Source organism: Lepidochelys kempii, chromosome 7 (genome assembly GCF_965140285.1).
Source record: "Lepidochelys kempii isolate rLepKem1 chromosome 7, rLepKem1.hap1, whole genome shotgun sequence".
Classification (NCBI taxonomy): Eukaryota; Metazoa; Chordata; order Testudines; family Cheloniidae; genus Lepidochelys; species Lepidochelys kempii.
The window spans coordinates 116,998,908-117,022,644 of NC_136386.1; the positions used below are offsets into that span (position 1 = coordinate 116,998,908).

The window sequence follows — 23,737 nt, forward strand, 5'->3', positions numbered from 1 at the left end:
GGAACAAGACTATAATCCAGATATAGTCTAAATTTCCTCAGCCCTGCAAAAATTGAGCTAGAGAAAAACAGTGTATTTAAATGCAAGGATTAGTAAGTGTTTTCTTTTTTTCAGCCAGTATTCCTGCCTGCACTTGAAAGCAACTCTGTTTAATTGCTGAATGGGTTAAAGTAAAATTTAACCACACGCAAGACAGACTGCTGTTAGGAGGGTGAGGGGGAGAGAACCTGAGTCAGGGACCTAATAGTAGACAATTTTGAAAATTATAGTGTGTATCAATAATGGAGAGAACACTGAGATTCAAAAGGAATAATTTGTAATAACAGAAAAATGTAGCAACTGTCAGCAACAAAGCTATTAATACCAGGGCTTTTGCCTTTGCCATAGCGAAGTCTGGAGGTAGTGACATGACAAACAGACACAGCAAATAGAATGTGATGAAAATCTACACTGGAAGTGAGCCTCTTCTCTCAGAAAACATTGCTTTGGAGCCCAGAAATATATATTTCCAGCATGAAACTCATTGTCCTAATTCCCAGTAATATAGACTGGGAAGCAATGACAATTGCTAATTGGTTTTTCTATAGTTGTAGATACCTAAAGGATACCCAGTTATATGTGTATGTCATTGAATAAAAACACTACCTGAATGAGAAACCAGGGGCCTCTAAATAAACATGCATCAATTTTCATTCCTCTTGTGCCAATTTACATGCCATTGATAATTAAAATAGGTGTTCTCAATCCATATGTCCTTTAACTTGCTCATCATTGCATCTTCCACCGTAGGTTACGATAATATTAAAAAGTGGTCCATTGCTAGCTCAGTGTCAACTTCTAGAGGAACACGCTATCTCATGAAGCACCCAAGTTGAGAAGGTTCGCACAGGAACTGAAAATACCACAGACAGGAGATGTACAAAGTACTACATACCGGAGACATACAAAGCACCACAGAAGGAAGACGTACAAAGAATGGTGGTATCTACATATAGGAGGAGGGCCTGCTCAGCGTTTGCTTATGTGCACTAGGCCACAAGGCCATTCTTCAGTGGTTCTTTCCCTAAAAGAAGAAACTGCAAGCCCCAGGGTTTTCTAACATGCTGAGCCCTGATCTGTACTGACTAGGAAACAGAGCTAAACCCTATTAGCATGTTTTCAGAAAAACTGATTTTGTTATGGTGGTAGCTTTCATCCTAGGGGAAATGGGGAATACGGAGTGTAACTATGGACATAGCAGAACAGGGGTGATAAAGATTATGCCTTACAAAGGTGGAATAGTGGGCAATTAGGGAGGTTTGAGTAAAACCACAGGAAACCAGCCTGTGATTTACAAAACAAAGAAAATTAATTCTGTAGATAAACAGAGGGGAAGGAAACAAGGGCAATATGCACTGTGAGGTGGCCCTACAGGGACCCAAGAAGGTGAGGAGATGTCATCTTTGTAGGTCTGGTCAGTGATACAAATTTAGGCTGGAGTTTCCCAGATTAACCATACCTCACCCCCACGCCCTCCCCCATACCTCACCCGCATGAACTAATGGGAAAACATGTGGAAGATGTAGCAACGAGCACTCAGCTGTACACTCAAAGTAACCTACCATGTGGGTTTTTCCACAGGACAAGAGCAGCTAGCATAGAAGACTCTTTCTGCTCCAACTGACAAAAAATCCAAGACACATTTATAACGGGAACCCTGACACAACCTTACCTATACCATCCTGATTGCAATGCTATAATCTGATATGCGTGTGAACTAACTCGCATTGTCTCAATGGTATTTATCTTACTTTAACTCCTGTTACAAAAGGGTTGAGTCATATAGCAGAGCTAGCCAAGTAACAAAACTGCAAGGCTTGCTAAAACTCCAACTCAAGGATAAAAAGGCTCTGTCCTAAAACAGGTTACGAGAGCGACACTCCACAGGAGCATTGTTAGCCAGACTTCAGATCCTCTAGAGAATGGTATTTTCTTCTATGCTGTAGAGAATATTACAGTCCTGCCAAGAGAGGGCAAAAAAATAAAATAAAAGGAAAGCACTGCCCTTCAGTTCTCGGTAACATGTATTAACCAGTGCCAGAGAAACCAGATAACTTAGCAACCTCATGTAGGGACAATGACCCAATCAGATTTCAGTGTCAAGAGAAGAGGAACAGTATTTACTCTGCATACAGATTAGTTGCAAAACTGGGTCACTTCTCGCCTTTTTTTTTTTTCCTTTTTTTTGGCGGGGAGGTGTGGAGGGGCAGAGAAGGGCTTCTTTTTCAAATCTTTTAGAGTCTTTGCCTGGACTTTAAACCCACCTGGTGCAGGGTGGAAATCCACAGCTGTCTGAGCTGATGAAATCACACCTGCATGTGTAATGTTAAAGCATGTTGTTACATTGACTGGGCTTTGTATTTCTTAGAACTCAGCTCATCAGCTACTTACCGGTTCTTCTCTAGTTCATTGTGTGTAGACCTGGAAGACAAACAAAAATTTGGATTAGCTACCTTCAGCCTCACAGCACAGTAATCCAATTGCTGCAAACCATAAACATTTCCAAGAATACAACTCAGCATATATTCAACCATTTGTATATATTAAAATATTCAGTCATAACTCTCCACTCTCTCTTGCTGTGAGAGACATTTCCCACGCTAGGTCTGTATTTACTGGCTGTTCGCAGATGCATTACTGTAAATTTACATCAGATATTTAAAAACGTCCAAAACTGAGAATCAAGACAATGGTGAGAGCAGAGGACAGGGAGTCAGGAGTCCTGGATTCAATTCCTGGCTTTGCCACTGACTCCATGTGTGATCACAGTTGAGTCACTTAACCTCTCTGTACTTCAGTTTGCCCATCTGTCAAATGGGAATATTGATACAACCTACCACACAGGGCTATTATAAGGCTTAATTCATGTGCCTAAAATATTTTGAGATCTTCATATGGAAGTTGCTCTCAAAAGAAACATTAGACAAGCCATCCACAGGGTCACTAACAAGATCTATCCCACTTGCTGCCAGAGCCCAAAATTTGCCCAGCATTTGGGTATGTGACGGTGGGATGTACATACAGGGACAGGGGTAGAGGAATGCTTCCTCCACCATGCTTGCAAGCATTACAGGGTTAAGGCAGTGCCCGCGGAATTCAAATATGGTTCCCCAGCTCACCTCCAGCACCTCTCACAACTGGGGATACCAGCACCCTCACAACACTCACAGTAGAGCATCTGTACCCTAAAAAGGTACTTAGCCTCATATTTACATCACTAGAAATATCTGAAAACATGTGTTCTTGCCTTTATACCTGTATACCATCAAGCACACCACTGCTATTCAAACAATAACTCTCAGCTGGAAAATTAAAGTGACTAGAAACAAAAAACAGAAATCGACTAGTCTATTTTCACTGTCTGTGTGCACGATGACAACGTGAATAGACAAACTTAGGTGATGTCTACACTAGAGACCTTACAGAGGCACAGCTGTACCGATGCCGCTGCGCTGCTGTGAGATCTCTCGTGTAGCTGTAGAGGTCTCCTGTTGATATAATTAAACCATCCCCAGCAAGCAGCAATAATTAGGTCAGTGGGAGAATCTCTCCTGCTGACATAGCGCTGTACAAACCACCACTTATGCTGGTGAAACTTATGTTGCTCATGGGCGTGTTTTTTTCATGGCCTTACATATTAGTGTCTTTTCATCAGCATTTATGATCAGTGTTATTAACAGCCCAGGTAATTTTATTTTAAAATATACAAATTTTAATCTAACATGTCCCTTTAATATAAGGTCATCTTAAAATAGGAGTAAATGAGCCAAGAGCTTAATAAAAAGGATCTATTTTCTGTAATTTGGCATCACATTTCTTCCGGAGCTCTGAGAAGATTATCCTCTATCCCCCATCTGGAGAATCCTGCAGAGAATTCTCCAGTTAGGGAACTGGATGAAGGTTCACAGCTCCAAGGGAAACCCTCTAGTAATTAAGTGCTTCCCAAAAAAGGAGGGGGGAAAAAGTGCTGAACAGGTGTTAGGAGTTCAATAATGACCACAACTAAACCTGTAGACATTTGAGAAATAAAACAATTTTACAGAAACAAGCCCTGAAGATTAAAGCTTAACTAGCCACGGTTCAGGGCCTATAAATAGACGGACAAAATCTTTATGGCATGTCAGTGCAATGTATCTGATTTGGTATTGGGCACTGGGTCTCTCAGGCTGTATCTGCATTTCAATCTGGAGGCGTAAATTCCAGCTTGAGGAGATACACCTGCACTAACCTGATGAGCACATACCCACTTACACTGGTGCAGCTACACTCTATTTTTAGTGGGCTCGCTTATTCAATGCTAGCATGGGTATGTCTTCTCAAGCTGGGAATTACACCACCAGCCATAGGCGCCAACTCCATGGGTGCTCCAGGGCTGGCCACCCATAAAGAAAAAATTAGCAGGTGCTTAGCACCCACTGGCAGCCAGCTCCCCTCCCGCCCCCCACCAGCGGCCCCGGATTGCCCCCCTCCCTCTACCTCCCAGCGCCTCCTGCATGCCTCGGAACAGCTGTTCCGCAGCGTGCAGGAGGCACTTAGAGGGAGGGAGAGGAGCAGGGACAGGAACTCTTGGGGGAGGGGGCAAAGCCTCGGGAGAAGGGGTGCAGTGGGGGTGGGAAGAGGCAGGGGTGGGTGCTTAGGGGAAGGAGTGGAGTGAGGACGGGGTGGGTGGCAGAGTGGGGGCTGAGCACCTCCGGGGAAAAATCAGAAGCCAGCACCTGTGCCACCAGCTCAAAGTGCAGACATACTTTTAAAGGCACAGTATACTACACAGACGCTAAAGCTAGACAAGCTCCCAAAGTAACTGTTTTAATTTCCCATCATGCAAATCTCTAAAAAAGGGGTCACGCTCAAAGTGAAAAAAAAAGAAGCAACTTTTTATTCTCCTGGTTACATGAGCAACTACTGCTGGATCTTGAGTGTGCCTTTTTCATTTTGTTTTTACATATATCTTCTGACAGCTGATAAACCTAAACGCTGAGGATCAAGTTTCAAAATGTGGCCTCCGCTTGGCCATGTGTGACTGTAGATACGCAAGTCACCTGCATATGTATGATTAGTGCAAGTCTAAGTGCAGCTGCCCATACTTCTTAAACTTCTGCCTTGGAGGGGGTCTCTGTGCCAGCCCAATGTAGGCTGGCCTAGAGAGTAGCACTATTTAGGACAGACGAGGAGCTGACAGATTCATAATTACATGGATACAGTGGCCCTAGCAGCTTTTGTAACTGACACGGAGGGCATAAATCTGCCAATTACTTAATAGAATAGAGCAGCTGCACTGCAACCCTGTGCCCTGGCCCTAGGTAAGGGGGCTCTCGCACCTTTTGAGTCCCCTGTACTTTACCTACAGAAAGCCTGATTACTTGTTGCGTGAGTGCGAGTGAGGTGGCGTGCACCCCTTTTTTATGCAAGTGACAATTTACACCAGCAAATCCCATTTGCTCATGCAACTGGATTATAAATTCTATCGTTTACACATCAAATGACAGTGCTCATTAACTATTTGCAAATAACTGAACCTCCCAAAGACTGGGTCAAGGCCCCTTTAAAATCTGACCCCAAATTCTTTGGAATGTGTTATTAGTTTTATTTACTGTATGTTTCTGCAGGAGACTTTGCACTCTTCCTGGCTATTCCATTAACAGTTATAAAGCCAAAGATATGCAATGAATCAAATTCCTATATTATATTGAGCCAATTATCAAGGCCAGCACAGAAAGAACAAAGTTTGGCTCACTGCTGTGAACAAAATTAAAACAGCAGGTTCCTCCTATTCCTCTCACACAGGAGACTCTTTATTACCTATCTTCTTTCCAATGAACACCACAATTCTGAGGGGGGTCACAGTCTTTTCATCAAGTCAGGAAATTTATGCTGTGACTTTTAACCATATTGCCTGCAAAAACTTTCCCAGCACAGCTGAATTCGAACAAAAGAAGCTCAGCAAACATAAATGGATCCTGCCAAGTTGTTACCTGTGCTATCAGCACCAGCTACGTTTAAGGAAACTACAAACATTTGTCAAAAGTCTGATATCCTCGTTATCATTTAGACTTACTTGCATTTTTATATTTACTCAGCCTGGGCAATGAAAATAGAAAAGGCAGTTTCTCTTCTCCTCTTTTCTGTTTATAGCCAGTTTCACTTTCTGCATCTGGCATGATTTTTCTATCTTTGGGTTGCAAACATTACAAAGATTCATTTGGATTTAAATAAGACACCGTTGTCATTGAAATGGAAAAAAATAACATTTATGACCATGTCTGTTAATATTAAATTTTATGACAACTTTAAAAAAAAATTAACCACAAAAACCAACCACAAAATATTGGGTCTAAACTGGTTTCAGAGTAACAGCCGTGTTAGTCTGTATTCACAAAAAGAAAAGGAGTACTTGTGGCACCTTAGAGACCAAATAAATTGGTTAGTCTCTAAGGTGCCACAAGTACTACATTTCTTTTTGGGTCTAAACGGACACTTGAGTTTTACTTAAACAAAGAATCTTCATTTCTCTTCTGATTAATATCAACCAGAATCTGGACATAAACCAGGCTATCGATTGCTTTTTACTTTGACGGTTAAATATTCAGAATTATAGAACACCATCAACTTTCTGATCCAACAACAAGAGATACCATCCACTTGAAAATCTGAACATTTTGTTACTGGTTGCAAGTAATCCTAAAGTTACACCAATGAGATTAGACATATTTCTCTTGATTTTTTGTTTTATTTTGTATATTTGGCAGTATTTGTATACAGTCAGTTTCACTGTTGATGGTCTGTTGTACTTTGTGCCTCCTGCATTAGGACATCACTCTCATGCACTGATCTGAGGGAGCTCACATACATGCTGCCACCCAGGCTATGCCAGAGGCTGTTTACCAGTAGCTGAGCAAAGCTGAAACTGAAGAGGCAGGGCCCAAGCATGTTTGCTATTGTTTTATCTCAGCCTGTCCTATATCCCCTGCTCAAAAACACCTTTTAAGCATCAGCAGATGAGGAGAAAAAACCCATTAAAATTTAAAAATCCAGGACATCCTATTCAAAGTGGGCTCAATCAGAAAGGTGATTTGTTTTATACATTAATCATTTATTGAAAAAAAAATTGGCAGTGTTCCTTTAAATCTAATAAAGTGTCACATAAATGGAAGGACTGTTGTGATAATTGGACTTACAAATTTACTCTAATTATGAGCTCAACTCTAAAAAGTATGTGAAAGTTCATAAAATGTCAAAATAACCTGTAACAACAAATGTTAATGGCAAAAGGTACAAAAGGGAGACAGGATAACTGAATTAGTCTAAACAAAAAGGCCACATTGATATGATTCAAGGACTGTGTTGTAAGCTTGTTAAAAACAGGAGGCATGGAGCTGAAAGTTAATAAGCCAAAATTGGTATGCCAAGTATTAGGCCTAATTGGTGGACAAAATAATAGATTATTCCACCCATGACTCCCTTTTTGGGTACTTAAAAGAAAGATTTTGTGGGGAAAGAAGGAAAGAACAAAACCAAGATTGAAAGGACAGACGCTACTGGAGCGAGCTTTACCTTCATGGCTGCCACCGCCCATCATATCCTGGCACCCCAGGACTTCATCTTCCTGATTCGAGATCTCGTGGCCCAAATGGGCTAGAGTGAGAGAGTGACCCAGGTGACATCAGCACCCGGTCCCCTACTGGCTCCAGCTGAATCCCAGCCACCACCTGGGATGACAGTTATTACCATCTTTAATACTACACTATTGAACGTTACACCGAGTGCTTCAGGAAAGAAAACTGAGTGTGAAATCCTTAAACATCACATCCGCGACAATCTCTCCGCTACCAAGTGGACAGCTATACAGTCCCTGAAATCTAACTACCAGATAGTGATCAAACCAGAAGACAAAAGGGGAGCGCCACGGCAGACCTCATCCACTATGACTACGTTAATGGGGCCAACCGACAACTCTCTGACACCACCTACTATAAAGAACTCGAACACCCTACCCCACAATTTACCCAGGAATTTAAGGATATCATCAAATCCTTCCCCAAACAACTCCAAGAGAAACACAACAAACTCATCCTCTACGGACCCACCCCAGGGACCTTCTACATGTTTCTCAAGGTATGCAAACAAGGGAACCCAGGCAGCCTCATCATAAGGAATATAGGGTCTCATAGAAACCACCCTCAAACCACTCAACACACAAAGGGACAGCTTCCTCCAAGATACAAGTGATTTCCTCAACAAATTCCACAACACTAACAACCTCTCTCAGACCACCATCTTTGCCACTATGGATGTCACCTTCCTATATACCAACATCACTCACAATGACAGCATAGCTGCCTGCCTCAAATATTTACAAGACAGTGGACAAGACAGTGGACAGACATCCACCCCAAACACATCGCCAAACTCATCCATAACAATTTTACATACAACAAAAACGCTTTGTCCAAACCATGGGAACAGCCATGACTACACTAGGATGGCTCCCCAATATGTCAACCTCTTCATGTATCCAGTGTTGTTGTAGCCATGTTGGGGCCATCCAGGTCCCAGGATATGGGAAAAGTACAAAGAGTGTCACAGTTAAATACAAGACAGTGGATTTATAACGTCTCTTTTCCCCAAAAAGGACAGTTATTACCATCTTTGATACCATCTACATGACAACAAACAACTTGGGTTTTTTTCCCTAACTAAAATTGTCTACACCAAATTCTCTCTAAGAAAGAGACACAATAAATAATACATCTGCTTAGCCCAGTTGTTTTATTTCAATAAAATATGTTTTCCCATGGCATATGAAATTAGCCTGGAAAAATAAATGCCCATAATCAATGCCCAGTTCCAATTAACTCTCTTCAAATCAGCAGTCTCATGAATGCCTAAGGTTAACACCAAGAGACAAGGTGGATGAGGTAATATCTTTTATTGGACCAACTTCTTTTGGTGAAAGAGATAAGCTTTCGACACCCACGGATGTACAGCAAGAAATGCTTGACAGAATAGCAGCTTTATTGTTTTCCTGGGAATTCATTATAAACCATGGGGATCTCTTTATACATGTTGCATCTCCATTTGAACAGCATCACATCCCAACCTCTCAAAGAAGCAGAAATTACAGTAATGGCTGCAATCCTTTGAGTATAATAGTTTCAACAAAATACATGAATGCAAAATTCTAGTCTTTCTGGGCAAAAAGCCACCTCTAATACACAAACTGAGAAATTGGGTTTTATGCAGTTAACAAAGAAAGGTAAGGGTAGAGAAGATAGAATTTACCCACAGACCCAATCCACAGGCAGGCTATGTAGCTGTGATACAGCTTATCAAATGGAATAGCTAACTCTCCAGTGGGGGAATTTAGGGCTCTGAATCTGTATAAGCACAGACCTTTAACCTAGACCACTCTGCTGTGGCAAGGAGACTCCCTCCAAAGCTTACTGGGGGTGTAAAGGCTCACTGTGCCACCGCTCTACTCTAAGCCCCACACACAGCTCTGCCATGAGGTTTAGGTCATGCAACTAGCTTTCTGCTGGGCTTTCACAGGAGAGGGAATTTCATCCTCAGGGAGCAATTTTGGGCTGTTAGCAGAAATAAAGTATATAGCTCAGCTTTGCAAATTTAGCATAATTATTGTGTATTATTAGTAATTATTAATATTACTGTAGCACTTAAGAACACAGGCATGGTCCAGGATCAGATGTGCTAGGTGCTGTACAAATACAGAAGATGGTCTCTGCCCAGCAACCCCAACAAAAATCTATTCATCCCACCCTTCACCATGAAGAGGCTTATAATGAAAGATATTTTTCTAGCCCATAATATAGTCACATTGACTGAGTTTAGGAAATCCCATAATATAATACCAATAGATATTGGAACTGCCCGTGTGCCCTATCTGTCTTGCCAGTGACCTGTCTTTCTGGCCACATCACTCTCACCCCTTTATGTCCCTCCACCAGCTGCCCCTTCTCTCGAACATCAAATAAAAGATTCTTGTTCTTAGTTTTACAGCCCTTCACAACTTACCCCCCAAATGCTTATCCCTTCTGGTATTCTACTGCGCCACCCCTTGGCTCAGCCAACTACTGTAACCTTTGATCACCTGTCCATCTACTCCTCGAACACACACCCTGCCATGCCACTCTTTGAGCATGTATCATCCTCCCAGAACTAGTACATCAAATGCTGACCCCTTCTCCTTCAGATCACTCCTCAAACTTTCTTGTGCTGGAAAGGTGCCAGCTGACAGTGGCTAGGCAGATGGAAAGTTGGAATGTTCAACAGCTATTTTATTGTCTCTATTTTTTTTTAAATTAATTGATCCAGAGTCACCTAGTTGTGTACACAGGACCTGAACTTATGCTCAGTGAAGTCAATGAGAGTCTTTCCATTGGCTTCCAAAGGCAGTGGATCAAACCCATAACTAGTCTATGAAAACTTGGGCCTGATCCAAAGCCCATTACAGTCAAGAGAAGGGCTCCTATGAACTTCAGCAGGTTCAGGATCAGGCCCTGAGCACTGCCTATGAACGTTACCCTTGTCTTCCATCCCCCTTTCCTTCCAACAGCTAAGATTCAGTGAGTTTGTCTTAGATTAGAAGCAGCTCATTAATATAGTGTGTTAGCCCTCTTATATCAGATGATAAAATGCTTGGTGCAGGGACTATTACCATGGATTTGTACATTGCCTAGCACAATGGGACCCTGATCTTGGCTGGGGCCTTTAGGTGCTACAGTAATGCAAATCATGGTAATAGTACAGCTTGTGCATGAAACAACCAAATCTTTTGTTAAGCTGGAGAGACTCATGACTGGGAGTTTCAAAGGAGCTTCAGGGACTTAGCTGCCCAATTCCCACTGAATTTTTATGAGATTTGGGGGCATAAATGTTCTTTGGAAAAAAAATCACAGCCCAAAGACACAAATGCCACATACTACAGTCCCAGCTCAACTTCATTTATCAGTGAACCCAAACATCTGCTGGTGGGTAGCGCAACAGCCATAGGTTCTTTTCTTATTCATCATTATCGTCCAACTTTAGCTTCCAATCCCCACAGACATGCTGGCCTTGGTATCTGAAGAAAATGTTTTTCTACAAGGGACTAAACCGAGAAGACAGAATCGGCTAAGGTTCACATCCCAACTGACATCAGTGGAGTTGCACCAGATTAATCTGGCCCCAAGTTCTGGCTGGTTCCTTTGTCACTCTTAGATTGACATCAGACTCCTTCCAAGGCTGTGATCAAAGCCTTTTTCCCAGGACCAAATGAGTCCCCTTCCAGAGTTCACATTCTCAGTCTCCAACAGGGAAGCAGAGCAGGGGACACAGAGTCACTGGCATCTGTTACTGTTTACTCATACTTGCAAAAGAAGCGATGGCCATGCAGATGGTCTCAGCTACCAACCAGGGGAAAGACAGACGCTGGGGAAGAGACCCTCAACAGGGAACAGGATAGCGAAGTCTTCAGATAGACACTTTAAGCAGTGTCCCTATCTGACAAAGTGTCCCACAAATCACTACTAGGAACTCCATTGACATTATTTTAAAGGCCTGTAGTAACATGGGATCCCAGCTTTATAGAATGAAAGGATATTTTCAAGCCCCGTTTTTAGCACAGAAGCCAGGGTATCCCAAGGGGTCAAAGGCCAAAGCTGCAGTGATGTTGGCACCATCTTATACTCAGCTCTAACAGGAGAGGATGGTATGTATGGCAACATAACCAATCCATTACAAGCTTTCATACTGGGATGCAGGGTTCCATATAAAGGGTGCTGATCCTAGAATCTTGCCCCCAATATCTGCAGAAGAGCCACTCCATTTCACCTGGGCTATGGGGAAAGGGCAGGATTTGGCAATACAGAAGCAGAACCAGAACATAAGATCATAAGAACTGCCATGCGGGGTCAGTCCAATGGTCCATATAGCTCACTACCCTGTCTCTGACAGTGGCTAGTACAGAACATCAGGAGGAGTATACAGAACAGCGCAGTTAGAGTGATCTACCTCACCTTCCCCTCCCAGCTTCTGGTTGGCTTAGGGTCACCCCACGTATGGGGTTTGCATCCCTAACCATCTTGGCTAAAGTCATAACAGCAATTACAGGAAAAATTTGGATTTATCGCATACCCCTGGGATGATGAATGCTTTGGTGTTCTGTGGTGGGGGGGTGCATGTGAACTCGAGTCGCAAGAGCAATAAGGGCCTGGAACACGTTCAATGAAAACAATCTTCAGAGTTTAAGCAGCAAAGCTCTTGCAAGTCTCAACTGAGCATGTGTGAACTGAAACTTTTTTAAGTCTTACAAATTTGCCAAATTTGAACAGATTTTCACAGGAACAGGAAAAGATGTCTCCAACATTAAGGCCATACCCTGACTAATTTCAAGTCCATGCTGCAAAGCATGGGGGTATTAGGGCTTCTCAAAAAATGGTCCTACTAAAAAAAAAAGGGGGGGGGGAGAACAACATTTTTCTTTAGTCTTATTCTTGGAAACCGCTGAACCGTTTAGCTGAAACTTTCAAGAAAAATTCAGCTTGACACAGACAACCAATACCGACAATTTTATTTCAAACAGTTAAAGTTTGGCAAAGTTATATGAAATTGAAAACAAGGTCTTAGAATGGAAAGTATCAGGCAACCTTAAAATAGGCAGTGCTTCTAGCCCCACCTACAATATATTGAGAAGAGGTCAAGACATCTCTGTCGCCCTCCACTCCAATGGTCAATACTAGAGATAAACATCTCTCCTGCACAGACTGTTCCTAACATCGTCACACACTCCCTTTCCGGATCTCTCCTAGGAGCCTCCTACAGAAGGATGAAATCAGCTTGTGTAAGTGTACAGTACACTAATCACACATCCAAATTTCACTGTATGATAATCAGAAAGATTAAAAACAGACAAACCAAAACAGGTCTAGAAGTAGGTAGCAAAAGTAAGTCTTTAGCTGTGGTTGGTTTCATTTTTAAGTGAATTTAGTGCTACTGAAAGGTATCAGACTGACAGTCCCAGAAGCTAAGAGGTTCCGTTTATCTATGACATGGGCAGCAGCATCTTCACGGCTTTATTAAAATCCCTGACAGGGTGTGAGTTCAAAAGCAATAAGTATCCAAGAACAGAACTCAGTGGAACCCTCCTAAATCACAACCGAAGAGGATTTTGCTCACATACTGAAACAAATGAGCAGAAAGGATGGACCTCAATCATTTGCACGATACATCCTTAAAGCCAAAACCACAGAAGCTAAATAATGTCAAAGGATTTTTATGATCAACAGTTCTAGTGTCTAGTGTCAAAGACTCCTGGATAAACCAAGTAAAATGAAAACAGATCAGAGACAAGATTTTGCAGAAATAAAGTAGTTACCAGCCTTAGTCAAATAATCCAAATAATTCGGACCATTCAAGCCTAATTAGTCATGAAATAGCAACCAAGTTTTTCTTTTGGCTGTTGAATATTCAAACACGCTGGAAACCAGCATAAGGCCTGAACCAATAGGTTCAAAGCAGGGATCAGAATGCACTAGGGAACTTTAATACATAGCAGCTGGGTATACACAGACCCTTAGTGCGCAACAGGCTAATGCAGGGTAGATTTACACCCCACTTTGCTGCAAACTAAATGTTTATATAGATGAGCCCTCTGGCTCCCAAGTGCATAAGTCACTTCTGAAAATGGGACTGGTACTTCTGAAAATTTTACCAATAGTCCTCATTTTACAGATGGCAGGATCTGTAGATGTTAAATGACTTGCCTAAGTTCTCACAATAAGTTAGTGGCAGAGTCAGGAATGGAACTCAAGACTCTTGAATCCCAGTCCTGTGCCCTACACCATGCTTCCTCCCACGTGACATACTTTTTAGTAAGAGGGTCACATCCAGAAATAGTCTCAGAAATATCCACTGCAACGAAAAACTCTGTTGAGAAAAAAATATTTCACCATGATCAACTGCGAGAACGGCTTCTTACCTTAGGAAGTTCCCTCAAATGAGGGTGGTTTCCCTTGAGAGATAGTTGGAAATGGGGTATTTGATTCAAAATGCCACTTGGTTAAAAACAACTTTGTTTGAAGAGAAAATGATTGTACTTACACAGTTCCATTCAGACAAGATTTTTTCCATTTCTGCTCAGAACTGTGAGCTGCCTGTCTCATTGGAACAATGTAGCAGTTATGTTATCTACAACTCTAGCTCTCAGAGCACAACACAAAGAAAGATACCTATCATCATCCTCACTTTACAGTTGGGGAAACAAAAGCACAGAAGTGCTTAAAGTCACACCAGAAGCCAATGCCAAAGTCAGGAATAGAACCCAGGTCTTCTGATTCCTAGACCTGAGCACTATCTACAGGAGTGTAGTAGCTCAGCACTCTGGGCTTGGCTACACTTTCGAGTTACAGCGCAATAAAGGAGCCCCGGGCACACTAGCTCATTACCCGTCCACACTGGCAAGGCACGTAGAGCGCTCTGACTCCGCAGCTACAGCACCACTGGTACTCCACCTCGACGAGTTGAATAACGTTTGCTGCACCCTCGCTGGAGCACCGCGGCGCCAGAGTGAACGAGATGTTGCTTTACTGCACTCTGATCAGCCTCCAGAAACGTCCCATAATCCCCTTAAATCAAGTGGCCACTCTTGTCATTGTTTGGAATTGGCTGCAGGAATGTGGAAATGCTCTTTGAAAGCTCCGTTTCTGACAGCCAGCTGCTTATCTGCTCCAAGACAAAGCAACCATTAGTGTGGAATGCTGTATGTGAGAGAGAGAGGCAGGGGGTAACAGGGAGACGGGGGTCTGCTGCTGTCTGAACTTACAAGCTTACATGCTTTCAGCCCCCCAAAACCCACTCTCTTCCCATATATACACAACACACTCCCTGTCACACTCCACGCAGCCCCGTATTTGAAAAAGACGTTGCAGCCACTTGCATGCTGGGATAGCTGCCCATAATGCACTGCTCCCAATGCCGCTGCAAGTGCTGCAAATGTGGCCACGCCAGTGCGCTTGAAGGGGTCAGTGTGGACAGACTGCAGTGGTTCCCTACTGTGCTCTCCGAAGGCTGATTTCACTTAAAGCGCTCTACATCTGCAAGTGTAGCCATGCCCTTAGGAGACCTATAGAAAATGAAGGCAAAGAAACAGACAGATATATCCTGCTTTCACTTACTCCTGAATTACAATGCCATAACAGAGGAATCTGGCCTACCGTTATTAAAAAAAGGGGGAGGGGGTGAATCTTACAGAGCAACTTTAATCAATGTAGCAGAAAGAGCAATATTCTAAAGCTCTGTCCATTGCAGTTTTGTAAGAAGAAAGCATGATACAAACAATGGATTAAGATCATGTTTAAAATCATCCAGATGAATTCAACCTAGACTGGTAAAACAACATAGAGTACTGAAACAAAATATCTATGAAAATCAAACTAGGACCAAAGAATGGATGTATAGGAGAAAACACAGAAATAAGAGTTGGGAAAATATCCAGAGGGATGGAAAACACATGACTGTTCCTTACAATATCAACAGGACCGTGTCTCAAGATCTGGGCAAAGGCCAGCCAAATGCACAGCTCTGGAGATTCACAGTTTCCGATAGAGTCCAAAATAATCAATAACAAAAATACAAATCATATCATTGTTGGTTCAAAGGCGATGAGAAGGAGGAGTCAAGTTTCCCAGAAAGAGAAAAAGAGAAGCCAGTCTTTGAATTCAGGCACAAGTTTGTCAGGAGGGCCTGGTAGATAATGAACAGTGGCAACTCCAAAAAACAAGACAATTAACTCAGCAGCTTGATATGAAAAAAAAAAAAAAAAATGGACTGGAAGCTCAGGCCAGCAAAGAATCAGATCTTAAAGCTCAACCAGGAGCCAAAGGTAAAGCAAGTACACTTGCTTCTCTCCACTGCCTTCAATAATGAGGAAAAGGATAAAATCACCAAGAGTCAGGGCAGCTAGTGGCGCCAACTCTAGAGGTATCAACCAAGTCTCTGCTAAAGCAAAGGTTTAAACTTTAGAGGCAGCACGACCGTGAGTTAACACAAACTCGAGCTGTGGACAAAGCACTCCAGACAGAAGTAGACATAACAGAAGTGAAACGAGGGCGAGACAAAAAACTGATGAACAAGGAATACTAATTAAAACTAGGGAATCAACTGTGTGCTGTATACACTTATTTGTGGAAACATGAGAAAACAGACAAAAAGGAATTCAGAAACCAACAACATAGGCTAGCCAAAATATCAGTTCCATTGTCCCAGAGCACTAATTCTTCACAGCAGCAAGGGCTTGACATCAAAAAGCTATGAAGCTAACAAACATTTACTGAAATCTGCCATTGCTCTAGCACAGGGGTGGGCAAACATTTTGGCCCGAGGGCCACATCTGGGTATGGAAATTGTATGGCGGGCCATGAATGCTCACGAAATTGAGGGTTGGGGTGCAGGGGGGGTGAGGTCTCCAGCTGGGGGTGTGGGCTCTGGGGTGGGGATGGGGATGAGGGGTTGAGGGTGCAAGAGGATGCTCCGGGCTAGGACTGAGGGGTTTGGAGGGCAGGAGGGGGATCAGGGCTGGGGCAGGGGGTTGGGACACGGGAGGGGGGTCAGGAGTGCAGGCTCTGGGGGGCGCTTACTTCAAGCAGCCATATGTCCCATCTCCAGCTCCTATATGGAGGCACAGCCAGGTGGCTCTGCACACTACCCCGTCTGCTGGTGCCACCCTTGCAGCTCCCATTGGCCATGGTTCCCAGCCACTGGGAGCTGCGGGGGCGGCACTTGGGGTGGGGGCAGCAGACGGAGCCCTCTGGCTGCCCCTGTGCATAGAAGCCAGAGGGAGGACATGCTGCTGCTTCCGGGAACCGCGTGGAGTGGGGCAAGCCCCTGATCCTACTCCCCACCGGGAGCTCAAGGGCCAGATTAAAATGTCTGGAGGGCTGGATGCGGCCCTTGGGTCGTAGTTTGCCCATCCCTGCTCTAGCACCATTGCAGCTTCCCCAGTGTAAGCAATGTATATTGGCCACTAGTGGTTTTAACATGCTCCTCTAACCATGAGCAGGGCTAGAGAACATGGTGCTAAGAATGCCTGAGTCTTGTCTGCTAACAATTTTGCTGCGGCACCTGCTGCTTGCTGCCACTTCTAGAGTAAGCACAGAAGGTTTTGCTAAAATGATTAACATACCCAAGTTCCTAGTGGGTTAATGGGCCTTTGGCCATAGAGAAGAATAATTTATAGAACGTAGGTACAGCAGTATAGATTATATATATAAACCAAACGTATGAGCCTGATTCTTATTTACATTAGGGCCCCTTCATACCACATCAACAGTGTACATGGGCCTTAAAATGATATTACACCCACTTAAGTGCCTTAGTATAAATATAAATGACAATTAGGCCCAGAGTCAACAATATCCCTGCTGTGCTACTGCACAGTAGTATTTTTCCTATGGTGCTGCTAACAGTGTGTATCAGCTTCTAAGGGCTCCTAGAACTGCAGGGTAAAGCACTAAATTAGTCAGATTCATTCCTGGTGTAACTCTGTTGAAACCAATGGAATTACAGCAAGGAAGAATTTGGCACATTGCATGTTTGGAAAAGCTCATCTATTGTATAGGCTGTGTACACTTATGGTGCTATATTAATAATAAAGCACAACCAGGAGAGCACTCGTTGAAACTCTGCAGGATTCTCCCACATGGTGGGTTGTAAAATGAATAAGATGATATAGGATATCACAAAGGTCTTACAATTGGAAACCCTACTAAATCCAGCCTAATCTCACCTATAAAGGTCTATTTACTTTTTCTGTACTGTGATTTACATTCCTGAATGACTTTTACTGGACCCTCCCTCATTTTATGTATTTTTCCCACTTACATGACAACTGTAGATAATAGAATGACAACACTAAACTCTGCTCAAAACAAATTGTGCATGAGACCCTGTCTATACTGGGAATTATCTCCAATGTCAGCTATCAGGCTGCAGCCACTTGTGCAAATCCCAAATGGAGACAAGGAAAGCAACAACTTGCATCAGCGGAACTTACCCTGGTTTCAAGCACTCTAGCAATGCAAATGTCTACACCTGAAATGAGGGGAAATCACCAGGGAGACAAGGCCTCAAAGACCAGATTCTGAAGACATTCACACTTGTTAGTCCATTGAGATCAGCCACCAACATCCCTAGTGTAACTCTGTCAAAGCCAATGGTATTACAGGAAGGAATCATTTGGCCCATTGTGCATTTGGCACGTTCACCTGCTGTACAGAGTTATGTACACTAGTGGTGCTATATTACTGTATTATAGGGCAAAACACTTTCTGGAGGACACCCACCCTGCTGTACTACCATGCAGTTGTTCCACCAGAGAGTGAGTTCACCTCCAACACTGAAAACTTAGATCTTCTCTTCTTGATCATGGCGGAATCAGAGGTGAAATCTACATCAGTCTGGCCAAGTTGAACTACATCAGGGAAAGGGGAGGGTGGGAAAAAAATCAACAAACCATTCTCGGAATAGAAGATTCAAAACAGTTTGCTCAAAGAAAAGCCCTTGTAGACATTTGGCTGTGCTCTTTGGTATGTAGAGCCTACCATACTGTCTTAGAAGCCTTAAATAGAAGGCTACTTTCTCTAACAGTTTTGTCCTTTTCTAATTGGCAAATCGTGATTCACCTCCCTGATCCTGCAAAGGGATCTCTTTGTAGTGGAAAACCAGAATATCCACCTGGCTCCCCTTTTCAGGATCAGCTTCTTTGTTTCTAACAGAGCTTGGAAATTAAGGGGACCTTCTTAAAGTTGAGAGACAAAAAGAAAAAGTGACCTCCCTTGACAGTGGTCTCAGATCCTCTCCTTGTACATGGTCAGAGTCAAGTAGTACAACAAACTCATTCCAGGTCATAAGCAGAACAGATGACCCCTGTTATAGTCTTGGCCTTCACAACATCCTCTAGCAAGGAGTTCCACAGGTTGACTGTGCGTTGCGTGAAAAAATACTTCCTTTTGTTTGTTTTAAACCTGCTGCCTATTCATTTAATTTGGTGACCCCTACCTAGTTCATGTGTTATGAGAGGTAGTAAATAACACTTCCTTATTTTCATAGATATTAAAGTCAGAAGGGACCATTATGATCATCTAGTCTGACCTCCTGCACAACGCAGGCCACAGAATCTCACCCACCCACTCCTGCGATAAATTTCTTACCTATGTCTGAGCTATTGAAGTCCTCAAATCATGGTTTAAAGACTTCAAGGTGCAGAGAATCCTCCAGCCAGTGACCCGTGCCCCATACTACAGAGAAAGGCAAAAAAAACCCAGGGTCTCTTCCAATCTGCCCTGGAGGAAAATTCCTTCCTGACCCCAAATACAGCGATCAGCTGAACCCTGAGCATATGGGCAAGATTCACCAGCCAGATACTACAGAGAATTCTTTCCTGGGTAACTCAGATCCCACCCCATCTAACATCCCATCACAGGCCATTGGGCCTATTTACCATGAATATTTAAAGATCAATTAATTGCCAAAATCATGTTATCCCATCATACCATCTCCTCCATAAACTTATCGAGTTTAATCTCGAAGCCAGATAGGTCTTTTGCCCCCACTGCTTCCCTTGGAAGGCTATTCCAGAACTTCACTCCTCTGATTGTTAGAAACCTTCGTCTAATTTCAAGTCTAAACTTCCCAATGGTCGGTTTATATCCATTTGTTCTTGTGTCCACATTGGTACTGAGCTTAAATAATTCCTCTCCCTCTTTGGTATTTATCCCTCTGATATATTTATAGAGAGCAATCATATTTCCCCTCAACCTTCTTTTGGTTAGGTTAAACAAGCCAAGCTCCTTGAGTCTCCTTTCATAAGACAGGTTTTCCATTCCTTGGATCATCCTAGTAGCCCTTCTCTGTACCTGTTCCAGTTTGAATTCATCCTTCTTAAACATGGGAGACCAGAACTGCGCACAGTATTCCAGATGAGGTCTCACCAGTGCCTTGTATAACGGTACTAACACCTCCTTATCCCTACTGGAAATACCTCGCCTGATGCATCCCTTATTAAAGGCTGAGGCAAAGTATTTGTTTAGATATTGGGCCATGCCTAGATTATCCTTAACCTCCACTCCATCCTCAGTGTTTAGCGGTCCCACCTCTTCTTTCTTTGTTTTCTTCTTATTTATATGGCTATAGAACCTTTTACTATTGGTTTTAATTCCCTTTGCAAGGTCCAACTCTTCTTGACTTTTAGCCTCTCATTTTATCCCTACATGTTCTGACCTCGTAAGGTAGCTTTACTTGCTGATCCCTCCCATCTTCCACTCCCTGGTTTCTGCTTTTTCTTTAACACCTCTCGGAGACGCTTGCTCATCCAGCTTGGTCTACAACTCCTGCCTATGAATTTTTTCCCCTTTCTTGGGATGCAGGCTTCCGATAGCTTCTGCAGCTTTGACTTAAAGTAATCCCAGGCCTCCCCTGCTTTAGATCCATAAATTCTTCAGACCAATCCACTTCCCTAACTAATTTCCTTAATTTTTGAAAGTCAGCCCTTTTGAAATCAAAAACCCTAGTCGCAGATTTATTTTTGTTTATCCTTCCGTTCAGTTTGAACTGAATTAGCTCATGATCACTCGAACCAAGGTTGTCCCTACAACCATTTCTTCTATGAGGTCCTCACTACTCACCAAAATCAAATCTAAAATGGCATCCCTTCTAGTCGGTTCAGCAACTACTTGGTGAAGAAATCCATCAGCTATCGCATCTAGGAAAATCTGAGCCCTATTATTATTATTACTTGCACTTGTCCTCCAGTCTATATCTGGGAAGTTAAAGTCTCCCATGATCACAGAGTATTCACTTTCTCCACACCTGTCATAATTTTATACACCTCTATCATATCCCCCCTTACTCGTCTCTTTTTCCAAGCTGAAAAGTCCCAACCTTTTTAATCTCTCCTCAAACAGAAGCTGTTCCAGACCCCTAATCATTTTTGTTGCCCTTTTCTGAACCTTTTCCAATTTCAATATATCCTTTTTGAGATGTGATGACCGCATCTGCACGCAGTATTCAAGGTGTGGGCGTACCACGGACTTATATAGAGGCAATATATGATATGATATATGATATGAGGCACCTCACAGTATCAGCCCCTGAATGTCTCCAAGATATCATAGGCTTTGCAGTGTGCAGATCACAAAACAAATATAAATGATGACAATCAAATATGATAATTTCATTTCTGATCTGTTATAAGCCTTAACTTCATTAAACTGATTTTGGTAAAATCCCAGTTGGCATCCATGTTTACTTTATTTCCTGTTCATACAACAATTTAAAATTGATTAAAAAAACCTTTGATATTATTATTCAAAATTTATAAACAACAGTCAGACATATCAGGCCTTAAATATAATGTATCTTTCACATAATCAGGTCTAAGCACCTTCCACTGATATGTGGAGGATCCACAAAAGTAGCTCCCAGTAATACCAAAGACAATAACCTCCTGATATATCAACATAAATATAACCTCCAATGGTATATTTCACTCTCCTCTTGCAAGTTCTCAGAAATCAACTGTTGTCCCACAAATGTCTGCCTCCTAACACATGGTAAATTATATAAATGACATGAAAAATTACTATTTTTCATCTTCACATAAAGAACTTGAAATCACCTAATCTTGTTAAGAATGAGTAAAAAACCATCATGTTAAAAAATGCTGAGGATTTAACTAAAGCAAAGGGAAGAGTTAAGCACCAAGGCACTTTGTTTTTAAACTTCTCTTGTTATAGGTTGTGCAGCACAGAAAGCCTCACCTGCAGATACTTACACAGGTGCTTAACTTTAAGCACAAGATACTCCTATTAAATTCAGTGAGACTAACCATGCAAGTAAAACTAATCATGTGTCTAGATGTTTGAGTAGAGGGACGTTATTATATAATACAAGTCACTGATCCAAAATGATCTTTAAAATACCCATTCACAATAGACATAGGCCTCAATCCTGCAAGCAACATTGACTGTAGAGGGACTGCCCCACAGCCACAGTAATCTGGCTGTGTACCATCAACTTCAGGATCAGAGCCAAAGTTGGGAAAAGAGGCAACACACTGAAAGTGGTGTTCAGCAGATCACACAGTATTACATGAGACAAACCTTAGACCAGGGCAATACAGAAATAGACTACTGAATTCCAGGAACATCACTGCTTCATGTCGAATACGAGGGGCTTTCCACACAATGGGGTGGAAACAAAACGCACTTCAGTTAGTGGAAGAACTCCACTAACTGAAGTGGGCTTTGAATCGGGTTGTTTATGTATTATCATCTAAAAAAGGACTTCACTTCTTTCAGGTCCAGCAACTCCCATTTCCACCACAGCCAGACAGCTATACAGCTGCAATGCCAATGCAGTGCCCCAAACATTCTAAATGATGTCACTGTCACCACACATTTGCCACTAGGGCACGGAAATGGCTCAAGAGGCCATAGAACCTCACCTTTGTTTGTTTGTTCCCTTTTTTGTTTCATTATATAGAGAGAATGTTTTTCTTCATTATTTTATTTACATTTGAGGTGTAATATTAAAAAACTCTCTCACACTTTAGAAGAACTTGCACATTTTTTAAAAAAGAGAGACTCCATCACCACTCCTATAGGCTGGCTCTACACTCTTTTGTATTTCTCTAGTAACTGTGCCATGACAGGATGGGACATGCTGGAAAGAAACAGCTACAATGTCTGGGTTGCAGATGCTGCAGGATAATGTTTGGATTTTAACTATATGTATTTTTCCTCCAATGAAAACGAACATCCAGGTTCTGTAGAACTTTCCGTCATCTAGCCCTGCATGGTTTTTTTAAATGAACCAAAGCGTCCTAATTTAAAGACACACAAAGTAAGCAAAACAAATTCTGTGTATTTCATTAGATGTGCTTGAGAGAACTTTTTGTCAATCGTACTTTAGATTTCAAAATGTAACACTGGGCATTCACCTACAGGACTTCCCATATTTTTGTTACAATAAATAGATTGCACATCTCATGAGATAAATAATCTTTAAAAAAAACAAAAAACAAAACAAAAAAAACCCACCACCACAGAACTTAAGTTTTTACCCATAAACTAGTACCAGGTTTTGAATACCAAACCTTAGACGACTTGACTAGACAGTTACTCGACACAGACTACCGAAGTGACCCTTTGATTTTAACAGAAAGGGACTCAATGGACCCTATTTTAACAAGTGCTCATGCTGCATTCACAAAGCTATGCAAAACAGATTCCAGAAAATCTGGGATCCCCTAGAACTGCACAGTTGTCACCATACTGCACATCATAGCCATTTGGAACTCTGATCATCTCAATCCAGAAGCACTGGCTGGCTATGACTTGAGCTAAAAGAGAATCCCCATTATCTGTACGTAGGCTTGGAAGGATTAGATTTTTAATCAATAAATGTGGATTACCCCATACACGGACACACTGATGAAAAAATATTTCCAGCAATGATCACTGAAATTTACCTACAGGCAAAATAAGGAATATGGTGCTTGAGTTTGATTTAAGGCTATTTTATTTGTATATTTTTACATATGTTGACATTTGTGTTTTAATGGTTATAAAGCTTTAACTTTTTGTATTTGTACATCTGCTGACATTAAATATCCTCTGCCTCCCTCCCCCCACTGTCTGAACCTCCACAA

At 42.2% G+C, this 23,737-nt stretch overlaps 1 protein-coding gene across 2 annotated transcripts in view; it reads right to left on the bottom strand.

Moving 5' to 3' along the window:
- MXI1 (MAX interactor 1, dimerization protein) overlaps positions 1-23,737 on the bottom strand; it is a 90,170-nt gene that overhangs the window by 46,789 nt on the left and 19,644 nt on the right. For both annotated transcript variants that reach the window (XM_073354398.2, XM_073354399.2), the window contains exon 3: positions 2,431-2,460. In XM_073354398.2, coding sequence (XP_073210499.1) covers positions 2,431-2,460 — 30 coding nt within the window. The remainder of the gene's footprint in view (positions 1-2,430; positions 2,461-23,737) is intronic.